This window comes from Cyprinodon variegatus, unplaced genomic scaffold, assembly GCF_000732505.1.
Source record: "Cyprinodon variegatus isolate N-32 unplaced genomic scaffold, C_variegatus-1.0 Scaffold10, whole genome shotgun sequence".
Lineage (NCBI taxonomy): Eukaryota > Metazoa > Chordata > Actinopteri > Cyprinodontiformes > Cyprinodontidae > Cyprinodon > Cyprinodon variegatus.
In genome coordinates, this window is record NW_015150463.1 from 2,776,608 (window position 1) to 2,791,822 (window position 15,215).

General features: G+C 36.4%; 2 protein-coding genes across 4 annotated transcripts in view; one reads left to right on the forward strand and one right to left on the reverse strand.

Moving 5' to 3' along the window:
- LOC107087616 overlaps positions 1-7,689 on the reverse strand; it is an 80,959-nt gene extending 73,270 nt beyond the window's left edge. The window contains exons 1-9 of the mRNA XM_015379293.1: positions 7,520-7,689; positions 7,326-7,434; positions 7,135-7,222; positions 3,840-4,028; positions 3,640-3,745; positions 3,315-3,548; positions 3,125-3,226; positions 2,733-2,924; positions 2,382-2,492 (exon numbers count right to left, since the gene is read on the reverse strand). Coding sequence (XP_015234779.1) covers positions 2,382-2,492; positions 2,733-2,924; positions 3,125-3,226; positions 3,315-3,548; positions 3,640-3,745; positions 3,840-4,028; positions 7,135-7,222; positions 7,326-7,434; positions 7,520-7,631 — 1,243 coding nt within the window. The 5' untranslated portion in view covers positions 7,632-7,689. The remainder of the gene's footprint in view (positions 1-2,381; positions 2,493-2,732; positions 2,925-3,124; positions 3,227-3,314; positions 3,549-3,639; positions 3,746-3,839; positions 4,029-7,134; positions 7,223-7,325; positions 7,435-7,519) is intronic.
- Positions 7,690-8,389: 700 nt separating this feature from the next.
- Positions 8,390-14,270, forward strand: LOC107087535. 3 transcript variants are annotated; one of them, XM_015379175.1, is made up of 10 exons: positions 8,390-8,549; positions 8,627-8,929; positions 9,011-9,064; positions 9,169-9,204; positions 9,297-9,413; positions 9,526-9,550; positions 9,669-9,709; positions 9,793-9,843; positions 9,934-9,989; positions 13,986-14,270. In XM_015379175.1, exons 1-10 carry the CDS (start codon positions 8,501-8,503, stop codon positions 14,115-14,117), a joined length of 864 nt encoding a protein of 287 aa, XP_015234661.1. In that variant the 5' UTR covers positions 8,390-8,500; the 3' UTR covers positions 14,118-14,270. The 3 variants fall into 3 exon arrangements, with proteins under 3 accessions (XP_015234661.1, XP_015234653.1, XP_015234642.1); XM_015379156.1 differs by having other exon boundaries at positions 8,394-8,549; positions 9,934-10,037; XM_015379167.1 differs by lacking the exon at positions 9,169-9,204 and having other exon boundaries at positions 8,393-8,549; positions 9,934-10,037.
- The last annotated feature ends 945 nt before the right edge of the window (positions 14,271-15,215 follow it).

The following is a 15,215-nucleotide window of genomic DNA, read 5'->3' on the forward strand; positions in this document are numbered from 1 at the left end:
TATTACTCCTTTCACTCCTCTTTCCTCCCCAACTACCTTTCTTTCTATCACTTCCCTTTTACACACCATTTGTAATTTTAGGGCCTTGTTCTTTTGTTCTGCATTTTTACAAATGATAAGTAAGCTTCCATCCCTCAGGATTTTAGCTAACTCCACGTCTCCAACAACTTTCTTTAGTCCATTCGATAAGGTGATAGGACTTACTCCACTCATATCCTGTCCAGCCTTAAATTTCAATATGACTTTACAGTCTTCCATCATAATTTTCTTTCTTGTCTCAATTCGTTCTTCCTCATCCTCAAGAGATCTTTTTCCAACATTTAATCCCTTTTTAATTTTATCTCTTCCCTCTCTTCTATTTCCTACCCTAGACCATTCTGTATCCATATTTTCATCTTCCGAACACCCCCCACTACAACCAGCCATTGTCTTGATCCACTCACAAACCAGATTATGCCAAAACCACCTTTAAATTCAACATATTACTCGCCAAACAATCTCTAGACCGCTGACTCTCCTCCAACACCTACCGGAGGAGTCGCCAGGATTTGCCAGTCTCCTAAATAAACTGTCATATGTGGATGCACTACATATACTGTATATATACCATGCACCTTTTTCTTCCTTTGGCACATTCTTCTTCTTTGTGTTGGGATCTGGGGATGTACCACCTTTCTCCAGCAGAGTGCGCCGCGGGTCTCCTGGGCTGGAGCCCTCCAGCACACCTGGAGCTCGTCAGCCCATCAGGAGACCTTCCCTACATAAGCAGCTGCCAGACCTTCCTTCAACGCCGCAGTGTTGACCTAGTTTGGTTAGCGAACCTGAGCCTCTGTTACCTAAAGGAATCTTAGTTATCTCATGAGAGAAACCTGATTCTAATCTGCCTCTGTCTTTGCTCACAGGAAACCTGTCTCAAGTCTGAAGTTCTGGATAACCTGCCTGCCAGCCCTGGTGAGCCAAACCTGAAGATTCCAATCTGGATTTTCTCCTGTCGCTCTCAGAGAAGAGCTGGAAACTCTGATCAAGGTCTGCCATTCATAGTCAGAAGCTAGACGCTGCTGCTGCTTTGTGCTCTCTGCTGAACCAACAGTCTCTGGACCCAACCGGTTCCCTCTCTCACAAGAAAAGCCTGGACTTCTTCAAGGTAGACCCTGAAATATCTAAAGACTCAATTAATCATCTGACTGCCTGGCTAATCAAACTGTCCGTCTCTGCAGACATCAGTGAACCCAACCAGGACCAGTACCTGAACCAGTTCATGTCTTTGTGTGAAAACCTTTTTCAATAAACTCTGTTAAACTTTTACTCAGCCTCCGTTTGTGTTCTGCATGTGGGTTTAGCTTTAAACCAATCATGACACTTTGACTGTTTGAGCTGATGTAACAAGCAAATTTCTATACTGTGACATCAATAAACTCAATCACTCAATCAAACAGTCAATCAAAACAAGAACCATCGATACTAATGCCTGTCATAAACAAGAAAGTGATAAACCTTAAATTAAGCTTGCTTTAAAGTCCAATTCTTAAATCACTGGGCCATAATATAAAATCAATCAGTTTGAATTAATTCCTGTAAATTTCAAATCATGATGATGGCTGCAAAAAGCAGCAACACTATTTTCTAGCAGCAATGGGCAAATATCAGTGGAGAGTTTGAGAAAAATAAGACTCCTAAGTCTGTAGCAGTAATTTTAACCTACTGGGGATTGGGGTAAATAGACAGTAAATTCTAACGTTAACATTCATTTCTTATTAAAAAAAAACACCTGAAAGTTTCAAATTCATATGTCACTGTAAGTATACTGCTGACTTAAAGGTATATAAGATCTTTTATTTCCGGGTGGTTTATTTAAATGGTCATCCTGTCAAATATTCTGGTGATATGTTTAAGTCAGGCCGCCTACGTGCTCGCCCAGTTAGCTAACCTTTTTCTGCGCATGCGCACTTATGTGTGGTGAGCTATGGTTTCAGACAGTCATTAAGGCTCACCTTTCTCCCTGCGGTTCTTTGAAAATGGTAGAGGGTCGTAAAAAAATAAATAAGAACTGTATGAGAAGAAAAGAAAGGCCTCAGAAGAGGGAGATATATCCCAGAATGGTTTGTGCGGATAACTCTCCTCGCAAAGCATTCTGAGATTTACCAAGACCAATGGAGCAAAAAGCAGTGATCATCTGTCTAAATGATAAAACTTAACTCAATTTGCTATAAAGTCCACTATACAGTCTCATAGCTATTATGAGCTATGAGAACAGCACATTTTAAACAGGGCATGCTCGAGGAGAAATGGGCTCGTGCATGCTCTTGCACGTGCATTTTTTTTGGAGAGGACGGTTCTTTTAAAAGTCCTCCACAATACCTTTAAATTGCACATTAACCCACTTATTGCTCCTTGATGAGGAGTGAAGGTGCCTGATGGACAAGTCACTTCCTCTAATGTACCAGCTGGGCAGAACCTTCCTCTAGCGCAGGGCAAACCCGGACCTGAAGAGCCTGTTCAATGTAAAACAAATAATCAAGGATTTGGGAAGATCTCATTCAACCTGTATGAAGTCATTTACAAATACACTGTGATACAAAAACAGAAACCATGCTTATATTTGCTTCCATGTTTTCTCTATCTTTGTGGGTTTTTTATCATATGACTGTGATTTTGCTATCTGGGACACATCCTATTTGTAATTCAGTATCTGTTGCTCCAGTGAAGTGATTTCCATCAGAACAAAGACTAACCTGCAGGACAGAAGCGTCCCTCTTTGCATCTTTTACATGCCGCCCTACTTGTCTGACCCAGTTGTTCTCCTGATGTACCAGCAGGACAAGGTGACCCATGAGGGGTGGCGGTGCCCTCTTCACAGTAATAGCCCCGTGGGCACATGAACTGGGAGGTGGGTCTCTGTGAGCTACCTTCCAGACAGTAAAACCCTTGAGGAAAGTATTTATAGATAAGAACATTTTGTAAAGGACATGACCTGTATAGTACTATATGTAACTGAAGATGGAAAAAATGTATTCCTTCTTGGTTTGAGGAAATGCAAAGGAGTTAGAACATCTCAGACCTGTAGATCTTATAAAAAAATTTGGACTTGAAATCATTAAGAAAGCTTTTTGTTTTTGTACCGTACCAGCAGGGCAGATTAAACAGTCTTTCAGTCTCTGCAGACCTTCTTTAGGACCATAGGTCCCTGCAGGACAGGGTATAGCCACACCTCCCACGCAGTAATGACCTAACAAAGAGAAAAACAGGAAGGAATAGATATTTGGTTTTATTAAGGAACAGAAAACTCAGCTATCAATGAAATCATAAGCACCAACCTCTTGAACAGGTAACACATGTTCCATCTTCCTTCTCCGGTTTGTATGTCCCTGGTCTACAGGTGTTGGTTTGACCAGATCTGAGGACAGATTGGGTCCAGCTAGGTGCCAGAGCTCCCCTGCACAGCAAAGATGTATCATTACATCTACGGCAGGAAGTCTGTCCAGGTGTGGAGGACCAACCAGGAGGACAAAGGAGTGGTTGTGACATCCCACTGTCTGGACAGTAACTTCCTACAGCAGTAGGAAGACATTAATAGCATTTCACTGTAAAATATAACAGCCACAGAACAGATAGAAAAATGTTATCGCATCGCAGTACTACCTGCTGGACATTGCTGACACCGAACAGTACAGACAGAGGAGTAAAAACCTGGGAAACACTCAATACATTCAGAGTGATTCATGTTGGGCTCCTTTCCAGGTCCACACTGTGGATACATAGAATAAAACTAAATTATTTGTCTGTGGCAAACTGGAAAAGCATTTTCTATTCTTTTCATGTCTTTATTGGTTGATGGTGACCTTATAAGGGAGCCCAAAGGTGCATACAGAATCAAAAGGGCAGGTCAGACACTGCAGGACCCCTTCAGGTGAATGTTGTCCTGCTGGGCATAAGTATAGTGTTCCATTGGCCGGGTCACATGAAAAGCCTGCAGGACACAGCCGACAATCCACTCTGTCCTCTGAACTGATCAGGCCTGAGAAACAGGGCTGCAGCATGAAGCAACCAGAAATAAGAACACACAAAGGCAATTTATAAACATTTAAATCTGTTATTTAGCATTTATTTGTATTTAGCTTCCTTAGTCCAAACTTTGTACAAATTCCTTCAGCTGCATCTCTTCATGTGTATGTCTCTAACAGCTGTGCATTAATTCAGTCTGACTAACCTTTGTCAAATCTTCTTGGGAAAATAGCAAATATTCAGTCAGTCATGCCATATCTTTCCCCAATCGGATGCATGTTTAAGGTCATCATTGAGACAACAAAGTAAAGTGCCTCTTCAATCATCATTTTAATAATTTTCCTCTTTGTGTGTCAGTTATAAAGTTGTCTTCTTTATAAAATGCTTCAACAGTCTGGATAACTGTTTGAATGACTAAAGCTAGAGATATAAAATTCACATTAATATTTATGTTTTTTTTTCAATTTTTTTTTTATGTTTGATTTATCATCACGGTCATTTTATCTGCTAATCTTTATATTGCACTGTGAGGCCCTTTCTAGCACAGCCAAAGGCTTTTTGTATAGCGTCTAACAAGTTTTCTTCATCCAGTCTTCTATATTTCACTTCATTTAATCTTCCAATACCCTTTTCCCTCTTCCTACTAAAAAATAAATACATTTATAGAATTATTACATCACCATGTTCCCTTGTATGTATTGAGAGTGTACATGTCTATTATTTTGGACAATTGCAACACTTATAGAGCTGATTGAGAAGATAAATGCAAAGTGATCTATTTCCAGGATTTTCTTTGATCCTCAGGAGAAGAAGCATGGGCAAAAACAAACAACCAGTCTGACATATACTCTAGCAACTGAGAAATCATAGCAGTAACCTAGGGAAACCAACAATAAACAAATGGCCTAATTAATGTAAAACTGTCACATTGGCTGTGTTGAAGTGTTAATAAACAAAAAAAAAAGACAATGATTGTGTGCAATTTAAATGTAAATAAAAGATGTTTAATGACTTGTCACTTTGTCCTCTATAACAATTATCCAGAACAAATAAATCAAGAACTTAAATAAAGGAACTACTGTATTTTTGGCATGAAGAAGAGCTAAAGCCTCAGGTTCTGAAAGACACTGCCTTATAAGTATATATTGAAAAACAAGGTTTTTGATTTCTTTCTGAAACAATTAATAACAGTGATAACCAGTCCTGTCTGCACCAATCAGACAACTATATCTAATAAGGGCAAAAAAAACCACACCATGGAGTATCCGGGCTACCAACAGGCACATCTACATCTTTTATGAGCATGTCGGATTCCACCACCACCTACTAAGCAGTGAGAGCTTTCATTATTGTCCTCTCAATATGGTAGTCTTCACCAAAACTGATACACAATTTAGACCCAAACATCCTTTTAGGTTTTTTTTTCTTGTTGTATATAGTAAGCTATTTAGTAATAAATTGTGATCAAATAATGGTTGACATCAAAAATGACTAATGCACCAAATATGGTTAAATCCACGTTGCAAAGTGTGTCTTAAAAGACTGCAAAAGACGGTCCTCACTGGCTTTTATGTTGCCTTTTAAAAAACTCAACAATAACTGTATTTGATTAAAAATGCTCACTTAATTCAGTTAATAGTAAGCCTCTTACTTTTTTCGTAAAAGTTTTTGAAAATACTATCTATAAGAGGATCACATTCACAAGTTGTCTAACTTGGTAAATCAATAATAACTCTTATTACTGAACATAATAAAGTAATAAAACAACATTAAGTTTTATTACTTCTTCCTACTCCTTTTCGAACATGATGGGATGTACATATGTTTTTTTTTTGTTTTTCTTCTTTTTTGTTTTGTTTTGTTATGACTTTATTTACTTATATTTGCTTTTTATTAAGTGTTCGAAATAAATGATCAATAACATATCAATTATAAATAATGAGTTAATTAAATTATCCTTCATTCTGGTAAATCAATATTTATCCTTTTTCTCTCTGTTACACAAGACCTTCAACCTACTAGTTACTATTTGTTTATTAGTTTATTCAGGGGTTTTATAACACCATAGAAATATACACTATAAAATTGTCATTGTGTATCTGAATGCTCTAAATCCCCCTTATATCGCCTGTAGCTAATCTATTGGTAACCTTGCAAAAATATTGTTTTGTCCTTAAATTACCACAGCCACATTTTTTTTTATATATGTTTACGTTAAAACTCTCATATATTTTTTTTTACATAATCATGTCACTAACAAGTTAACCATGTTTCTGTTAATAAAATACCTTCAGGAACAAATGTTAAATAGTTAAAACATTCATATTGAAATTAAAATGTGAAAAAACAACCAAAACTACCTTTATAAATCGATCCATAAGTAGTACACACTATTAGGACTCATGGTCTTTATGATCTTAGTTGTCCACCAATGCACTCTTAAAAAATAATCAGGAACCAACTATGGATTTTGACTCTTTACCTTCAGACACTTTTGGTTTTCTTTTCATTTGAATTAACTAGAATAATTTGATAGTGTATAAAGCATCTTTCCAAAAAACAATGAGCTAGTCTTCTAACTAATGAACAGTTTGTTTTTTTTCTGACATCTGAACCAGGTTGCCACATTTCAGTTCTTTTTAATAAAAATAATCTACATTTATTTTAAAACCACACCATATCTTAACCTTTTTGATATTGTTTACAAAAGAGACCAGTTGCAGTTTGGTTGCATTAGATTTTAGTCACGGGGTATCAAATAAAAGATTGGTGATTATAAGCATATACACACTGTACTTTGCAGACTTAAAAAACCTGTATTATAGTTTTCCTTCTACTCTACTGTTATGCATTACTTTGCTTTGGTGATTTATATGACATAAAGCCATTAAAATTAGAATACATTAGACAATTAGCAATAAAACATTAGAATTTGTGATTGTAGAATGATAAAATAAAGGAAAAGTTGAAGTAGTGTTAACACTTTCAAAAGCACTGTATCTTTAACTGCAATTATTTAGAGATAAAATACTTATTTTCGCTGTCTACATTTATTGGTATGGCACGTTTGGAAATGCCTCCTTGAATGCCAATGATCCCTTTGGGGTAAGACATAGGGGATAGATGTTTTACCTTACAGTCATTCATGCTGCTTTTTCCTGTGTAGAGGTTGAATGTTCCTGCTGGGCATCGATTAGGTGCAGACACATTTCCAGGGCAACTATAGAGTAGGTAAAACAACATCAGTTATTCATGACCATTTTTTTGATATAAAAAACAACTCTAATTCCATAGTTGGTTCCATAATATGGTAGACAACTTACAAATGACCTGATGGGCAGTCTAGACAAAGCTGCCGAGTGAAGTACTTCCCCTCTGGACACACATCATCTTCTTCTTTGCTAAAAATAAGATTTGCACTCCCCTCTGGGCCTTCTCACATAGTAATAGAAATAGGTCATTATATTGATAAATGCACTTTAAGAAATAATGAACACAACAAAGCTATTTTTATTACCTGAAGCAGCTCCAGGTTGCATAAGCAGCAGAAAAATCCCACAAACTGGTAGAAAATACATTTCCCTCCACAAGTGCATTATATCTTTATCTTTAATCCAGCAACTTTTCATGTTACAGTTTTTTTCCCCTTTTTAGAGTAGACCTTTTAGGTTTAATCCTACAAAGATAACTGTTAAGAGCCAGAAAGAAAGTGACAGGCCTGTTTCCCTGAAAGTGAAATGAGCACGAAATGCGATTCCCAGGTGGTAACTCAAGCTGACAGTGATGCGAAATTAGGTTCTGTAACTGTAGCTGTGACTTTCATTATGCATGAGAAAACGCACAAGCTAGCCTAGTTGTTATTGTTAGTAGCTTACAACAAATTATTTATGTAACTCATGAGCCATCACTCCCTCTAAATAGGTGATTGAAGACACAAAAAGACATGATAGATGTCAAAAATCAGATATTTGCTTGAAATTGAGAAATACAAATACAGCACATTATGCTTTCTATGGGGAATAACTGCTAACTAAATGATTTAAAGTTAAACACATCCTTTGCAGGAGCAGAAACCAGGCTGCAAGAAAGAGTGGCACCCTAATGACTTCCTGCATCAGCATGCAATGTGGTCTCTTCCCAGCCAGGTGTGAACTGCATGAACATATTTGGTATTTATGTAATGATAAAAGGTTTTTATCTACAGCTAATATTTTAGTACCACGTCATCATGTTCCGTGATGCATTTTCCCTTTCATTTTTTCAAAAGAAAATTTTCAACTGAACTTTTCTATGCAGGAAGTCAAATACGATGTATGGAAACTTGTGTAGTGTCTAACACCATCCTGAATCTTTTTGAATACCACTTCCTGCACCCGAACTTAAGAGAAAGAACATATATGTGGGTATATGCAGGTGCACACAACAACAGGCTGCAAAAACACAAGGCATTTCATTGTTTAAATACTAGGAGCACAGAGATAAAAAAAAGGTAGCAGCAATGAGGTTCTCAGTCTACCTAATCCTGCTCTTCCTTTGGATACCACAAGGTAAAAACCTACATGATATAGTTCCATCTTCAAGGCAACATGATAAAATTGGTAACTAAATTGTCTTCTTTTAACAGAGCGTGCAACTTCTGCAAACACAAAAGTCTCTATTGATTACAAAGTGGTAAAACAGGGGGACAATCTCATGCTGAACTGCACCTACAATTGCTCAGCTGGATTTGTGGATGGCTTCTGGAGGACAGAGTCGGAAATCTCTCCTTGCAACAAAACAAAAACTAATAACTTTTGTACTGTTTCAATCTGCCTGGTAAATATTTCCACCCAAGATGTAGAAAAGAACTACAGCTGCTACACAGAAGTTTCAGACGACCCTAACCTGACAAAAGAATATGTGCGCATTGTTTTCCTTCGACTTCAAGGTATGCAATATATAAATATTTCAATATATAAATGTATAATGTTCACAAAAAAAAGTGAAAATCAGTTTTCTTGTTTTATAGCTCAAGACACCTTCTCCAACTGGACAAGTAACCCAAATATTGATCGTAAAAACAGTGAGACAATTTCCTAATGTCTAATTCAAATTATTTAACCATTGCAACACTAATAATATTGATCATTCCTTAATTTTTTTATGAAATTATCTTAATTATCTCAGCATCGCTTCCTGCTGAACCAGGAACTTCAAATGGAGGTGTGGAAGCACTTAGAGCAAAAAATTAGAACTTTCTACAGACAATCAATTCAAATGTTATCAACAATACTGGATCTGCTTCATGTTTACAGGAGAATTTAATGGAATGAAGGTTTTGGCAGCAGTGACCGTCACAGTTGCCATGGTTCTTACTGTTTTGGCTGTCTTCTTGTGTGTAAACCGCAACAAGCAGGTCTGGAAAGGCAAAGGTGATTAACATTTAGTATTCTGTTAGAAAGTACCTTGTATATTCTCAATGAAAAAGAGAAAAAAATCCAGTTTTTTTGCGATGCACTACAATAACAAGGCTTCTCACTCTAGGGAAGCGGACTGTGTCCAAGTCATGGTGAGTACCATCTAAGCTCGTCTTTAATCAAATCTTTGCATACTCAACAAATAAAATTTATGTTTCACATATTTCATTAATGAGTTTTATAAATTTTTATTATTATTAACCCTTACAGCTCACCTCAAGCCCCATATAATGCCCTTCTTCCAGTAAAAGGTGAAACAAGCAAATATAGGACAAATAATACACAAATAAATATAAGAGCACTGCAGTTAAGCCTTTCTGTACTTTCCATGCAGGGACATTATCAGCACAAAGCGAGAAAATAACCTTACGGATTCCTCCACCTGGTAAGAGGAACACTCAGAACTGTCAGAATCATAGGTGACATAATGTTGATTCCCTTTCATTTGGAAAATGTATTGTTGTGTTTCACCCAGACAATGAGGGGGATACAGAGGTTCCCTACGCGGATATAATGATCACCGTCCGAGGGGTCAGTACACCCGAGCTCACTCAGGCAGGCTACTTAGGAGCAGGGGAGGTAAGAGACAAAACAATATGAACCCAAACCTACAAATACGCTTATCATTCCACCTCCACCTTTTTTAGAGTAGAAAGGTTTCACAACAATCTTTTTTGTGGGCTTTTTTATCTATGCAATTTTCATGTATTTAAAGAAAAATCTGTTAAAACGTAAATTCTATCCAGTGTGCTGGATGTAAGACTTTAAAGGAGTAACGTTTTTGTTCATGTGATTTTACTGCCAAACATTTTCTTATTTTACAAGTTAAGGTATTTTTGGATGGCAGCACCAGTTTCCCAGAGATTTCTTTGTTCATTTATACTAAATCAACTCTTTTTATCACTAACTGCCAAAATTAATGAACTCTTTTCCTGTTAAATCTTGGTAAACCTCAGAAAAGGGTGCAATTTATCCATGAACTAATCGGCAACGTTACTTAAGAAAAGAGGATCTAAATGTTTAAAACTAGCAAATTTTGTGAAGTGAAAAAGTTAGTTCTGGATAAATACATAATCAAAACACTTTTCAATTCTATTGTGACATATACCCAGTATAATTATAATATCCTGGTAGGCAAGGCAAGGCAAGGCACATTTATTTGTATAGCGCAATTCAGTACAAAGACAATGCAAAGTGCTTCACATGATTAAAACATAGAAAAATAAAACAGACTCAAAGCAAGTAGGAAAAAAATAAAAAATGCAGAAACAAAAAAGAACATTAAAAACAGTTGGACTAAAGAAAATTAAAAAGTTGAACTAATGATATTTCAGTTGAACTGTTTAACTAGAACAGTCGAAGGCAATCGTAAACAAATGTGTTTTTAGTCTTGATTGAAAGGAACTCAGGCTTTCCGCACTTTTACAGTTTTCTGGAAGTTTGTTCCAGCTAAGTGGAGCATAGGAACTAAATGCTGCTTCTCCATGTTTAGTTCTGGTTCTAGGTATGCAGAGCAGGCTGGAGCCAGAAGACCTGAGTGGTCTGGAGGGTTGATACACTGATAGCAAGTCTGTGATGTATTTAGGTGCTAAGCCATTCAGAGATTTATAGACTAACATAAGTATTTCAAGTCTATTCTCTGAGATACAGGGAGCCAGTGTAAGGACTTTAGAACTGGGGTGATGTGCTCTACTTTCTTAGTCTTAGTGAGGACACGGGCAGCAGCATTCTGGATCAGCTGCAGACCTGTGAAAACACTGTTGCAGTAATCAATTTTGACTAAAAATAAACGCATGGATTAGTTTTTCCAGATCATGCTGAGACATTAGTCCTTTAAGTGTGCTCACTTTTGGACAAAATCCTTTTGATGCAATTTCAACATTTATTTTTTTAATTACACACCGTTCTACCCTACCTCTGTCAGATTTAAAACTGCTTTTATTCAACCAAGAACTCTATCCTTGATACGAACGGACACTCAAATGATACAAAACAACCTACAAAACAGGAAGTTTGGCAATTCAATTTTAATTCAAATTCAGAATTAGCTGATTGTCTATCAGACTGAAACTAGATCTCTGGTTTAGCTGCTCGAAAATATTAAAATAACTTCAAGTCAGACGGAAAATGAGGGGGAACTAAATTGATTATTTTAAACCTTACAGTATATCCGCCAGCGCCACCAATAATTACGAGCCTAAATGTTTGTGTGTTTGGCACAAATAAACAAGCCTATTCTTAATTTCTCTTTATTACCTTCTTCTGAAACTGGAAAACATAAAATATTAATAGTATCTACTGCTGATTTGCTTTTTTGTTTGTTTATTTTTGTTTTTTTACTGAAAGTCTTAACGCTGTGAGAGCTCCAACAGTTAGCCTTGATTGTGCCACAGTCATGGCCATTAAAGCTGATTATGTTCCGATTATTAGTGACACAATATCTACAAAGAAATGAATGCATTTTCTCGTTATCTACAGTATGAACCCTAGAAAAGCAGCAAAAATAACCTCCAAAAAAAGGCTACAACAGGAATGGCCTATCTAAATCTATCTAAATCTAAAACCACAAGTGTCAAATGTACAAATATTCTTTACTTAAATAACAGTACAAAAATTGACTTTTTAAAAGGAAAGGTAGTGACTGAAATGGTAAATGGCATGTACTTATATAGCGCCTTTATTCAAGTTAGGAGACTTGACCAAAGCGCTTTACACTACATTCATTCACCCATTCACGCACACACTGATAGTGGCAAGCTACATTGTAGCCACAGCTGCCCTGGGGCTCACTGATAGAAGCGGGGCTGCCATACACTGGCGCCACCGGGCCCTCTGACCGCCATCAGTAGACAATGCAGGTGAAGTGTCTTGCCCAAGGACACAATGACACTGAAAGTCGGAGTCGGGACTTGAACCGCCAACCCTTCGATTTCAGGGCAAACTCCTACTGTACATCCAACGCCACTGTCGCCTCCTTAATTTAAGTAAAAGTAAAAAAAAGTACTGGTTCTAAATAACTTCTAATTATAAATGTAAAATACTTTTATGGCCTGAGATGATAAAAAGTATTTCTTTGCAAAAAAATGTCATATTAAAACAATCATATGCACAAAGAACATGTTAATTTTTCTCCTTTGTTCACTGTGCTGGTAGAAAGAAAATGGAAAATTACTGGCTAGGTCTAATTTTATTTTTATTTTTTTATCTAGATTTCAACTGACTGCATTCACAGCTGAACACTCTTAGAGCTTGCAGCATGAACACTGCAAATACCAATAAAATTGTAATCATATTTTAAACATAATAAACATGTAAATTTAAAACCTAATAAAGCAGCAATGGATGTGGAATGTCATCTGATCCATCATCTGCAATGTTTCCTAGTCTTCACCCATGATGCTATCAGCGTTTTTCTATAAACAAACTCCAACTGCACAGATTCTCTCGGTGCTCTTGATTTGTTTTCTTACAGCTCTTAGAAGTAAGAATTTACATTTAGGTTTGAGAAAGTAAGGAGTACAGGATGAGGTTGTTTACTGACATAAGACAAAAAAAATCTTGTGGATGGAAGAAAAATGAATATTTAAATAAAGTATTGAAGTATTGAAGTAAACCACTAAAAAGGCTCAAATTTGTTCTGTTTTTTTGAAAATGTTTTGACACATATCTTTGTCAGTTCTATAGGCTCGCACCAGAGCGATCTATAGGTGGAGCGCTGACTTATTTAAGCAGCATGGAGGTCCAACCTCATAAGCACATACCAAGTCAGATGCAAATCAAATAGCCACCCCTTATTATTCTGGGTTGATCTATTCTGCTCTGTGCCCTTTGATTGTCAACTTATAGCATTTGCTATTTTGCTGTCTTCATCTGAGACCGAAACAGGGGTGGTTTGGTTAATCCGCAAGCTCTCTGGGTAAAAAAACATCTGAAACCATTGTTTCTTTCAATGTAACCTCTCCCTTCACCTGCATTCCCACATCATTAGTGGATTTACCAAAGTGGGATACCAAAAGAGGGATGTGGAAAAGAGATTCCCTCCCAATTGGATGTACTGTATCTGAATATTTTTGTTAAAGTAAGAAAGTATTTGAAAATCTTAGTACCTGAAGTATTCTAATGGATTTCCATTAAAAAAAAAGAAGCTAAATGTTGTTTTTAAATCAAATCATCCACTGACAAGGTATAACTTGAAGGATTTCCACACCCACCCTAATTATTGCAATTTTTTATTGTTTTTTTTTTTTTTTTTTTGGGGGGGGGTTACACTTTTTAGCTCAGGTATTTATCAGTTGCACTGAACAGAATGTACAGAATGTGACATTAAAGGACAAAAGTGTACACAGCTTTTCACATCAATTACCCCCCCAAAAATCTGTTTTGTTTAAACTTTGAGAGTCAATGTGAACTGTAACTTGTCTTTATTAAGAAGTTGTAAACTATAATATAACCTTTGATGTGCAGGATCATTAGTAGAGATTTAGTATTTTATCTTTAAACATCAGTTTTCCTCTGGTTCATGTGCAGTGGAGAGGAAATGACTCAAGATGCCACCTCCAGGCCTCGCGTTCAGCTGACAGACTGCATGTGCCCCAGCCCAGAGAGGTCAGCCGCAAGATGAGCACCAACTCTGAGTATGCAGTTATCACATATGCCTGACCATGGCTGTGTCATTAAATTACATCAGAAATGTATAGACCCACTTATTGTGTAAACCGTGTTTAGAAAACTCCTGTTACTACTGGTTTTGTGGAAGTCCAGGCCTTTTTTTAGTAAGAGCTGCTTTTTATGTAGCGCTTGTTAAAACATGTGCACAACTGTTACTTTGTTTTGTTGTTGTGTTTTACTCTGACAACAGTAGGCATACATCTATCTATGGACTGCATGTAATAATTAAATACGCTAATACATTTAAATTCTAATTAATGAGTTTTTTTAACTGATTAGTTTTTAGGAACAAATTCTTTGACTTGAGAAAAAACACCTTGAAAAGTCATGGTGAGACAGGGAATAATGAAATATTTTTTTTTGTTTGATTCAAAAACACATTTATTCATCAATTTAAACACTGACATCCTTAAGCATTCAGGACTCCTGCTTACAACATTTTCTGAACAATCCTGAATGTCATGAGTGAAGCTTTTCTTTTATTTATCAAAAACATCATTAATCCCATAAAGTACTCGCGATTAGTGTTTATTTTCAAAACAAGTATATCCTATGTTGTTGTTTTTCCGGCTTTCATAGCATTCGCAGCATTCACAAAACCTACACTCCAGCAAGAAAAGAAGTAAACCTAGTTTATTGCTCTGGTTTACCAGCAAAGTTAGGTTGGAAAAACGATCTTGAAATCTTATCTGGCTAAGAGGTAGAAAACTTCATGTAAATAGCAATGAAAAAGCAGGAGGACTATTTTGCAATGGCAGAAAAGAAGTGGTTGAAAACAGCTTAATATAAACTATCTTAAACAAATAAAATTTCTTGAAACTTTTTAGGACTGTGTGAATTAGTGAACATGCTGTTAATATGCATTACCGTTTTGCTGAAGCAAATTGTCTGTTTTAGTCTAATCGAAAATAAAGGATAACAATCGGCAATAAATAATGACATAAAAGACTTATTGTAAAAGACTGATTGTAAATAGAATATAGAGATATAAGAAATATTTAAAAATTGCACAATCCATGTTTGTGCCGATGACATACACATGTATAGCATATTGTTAAGCATGTTTCATATATCTATCTATATATCTAT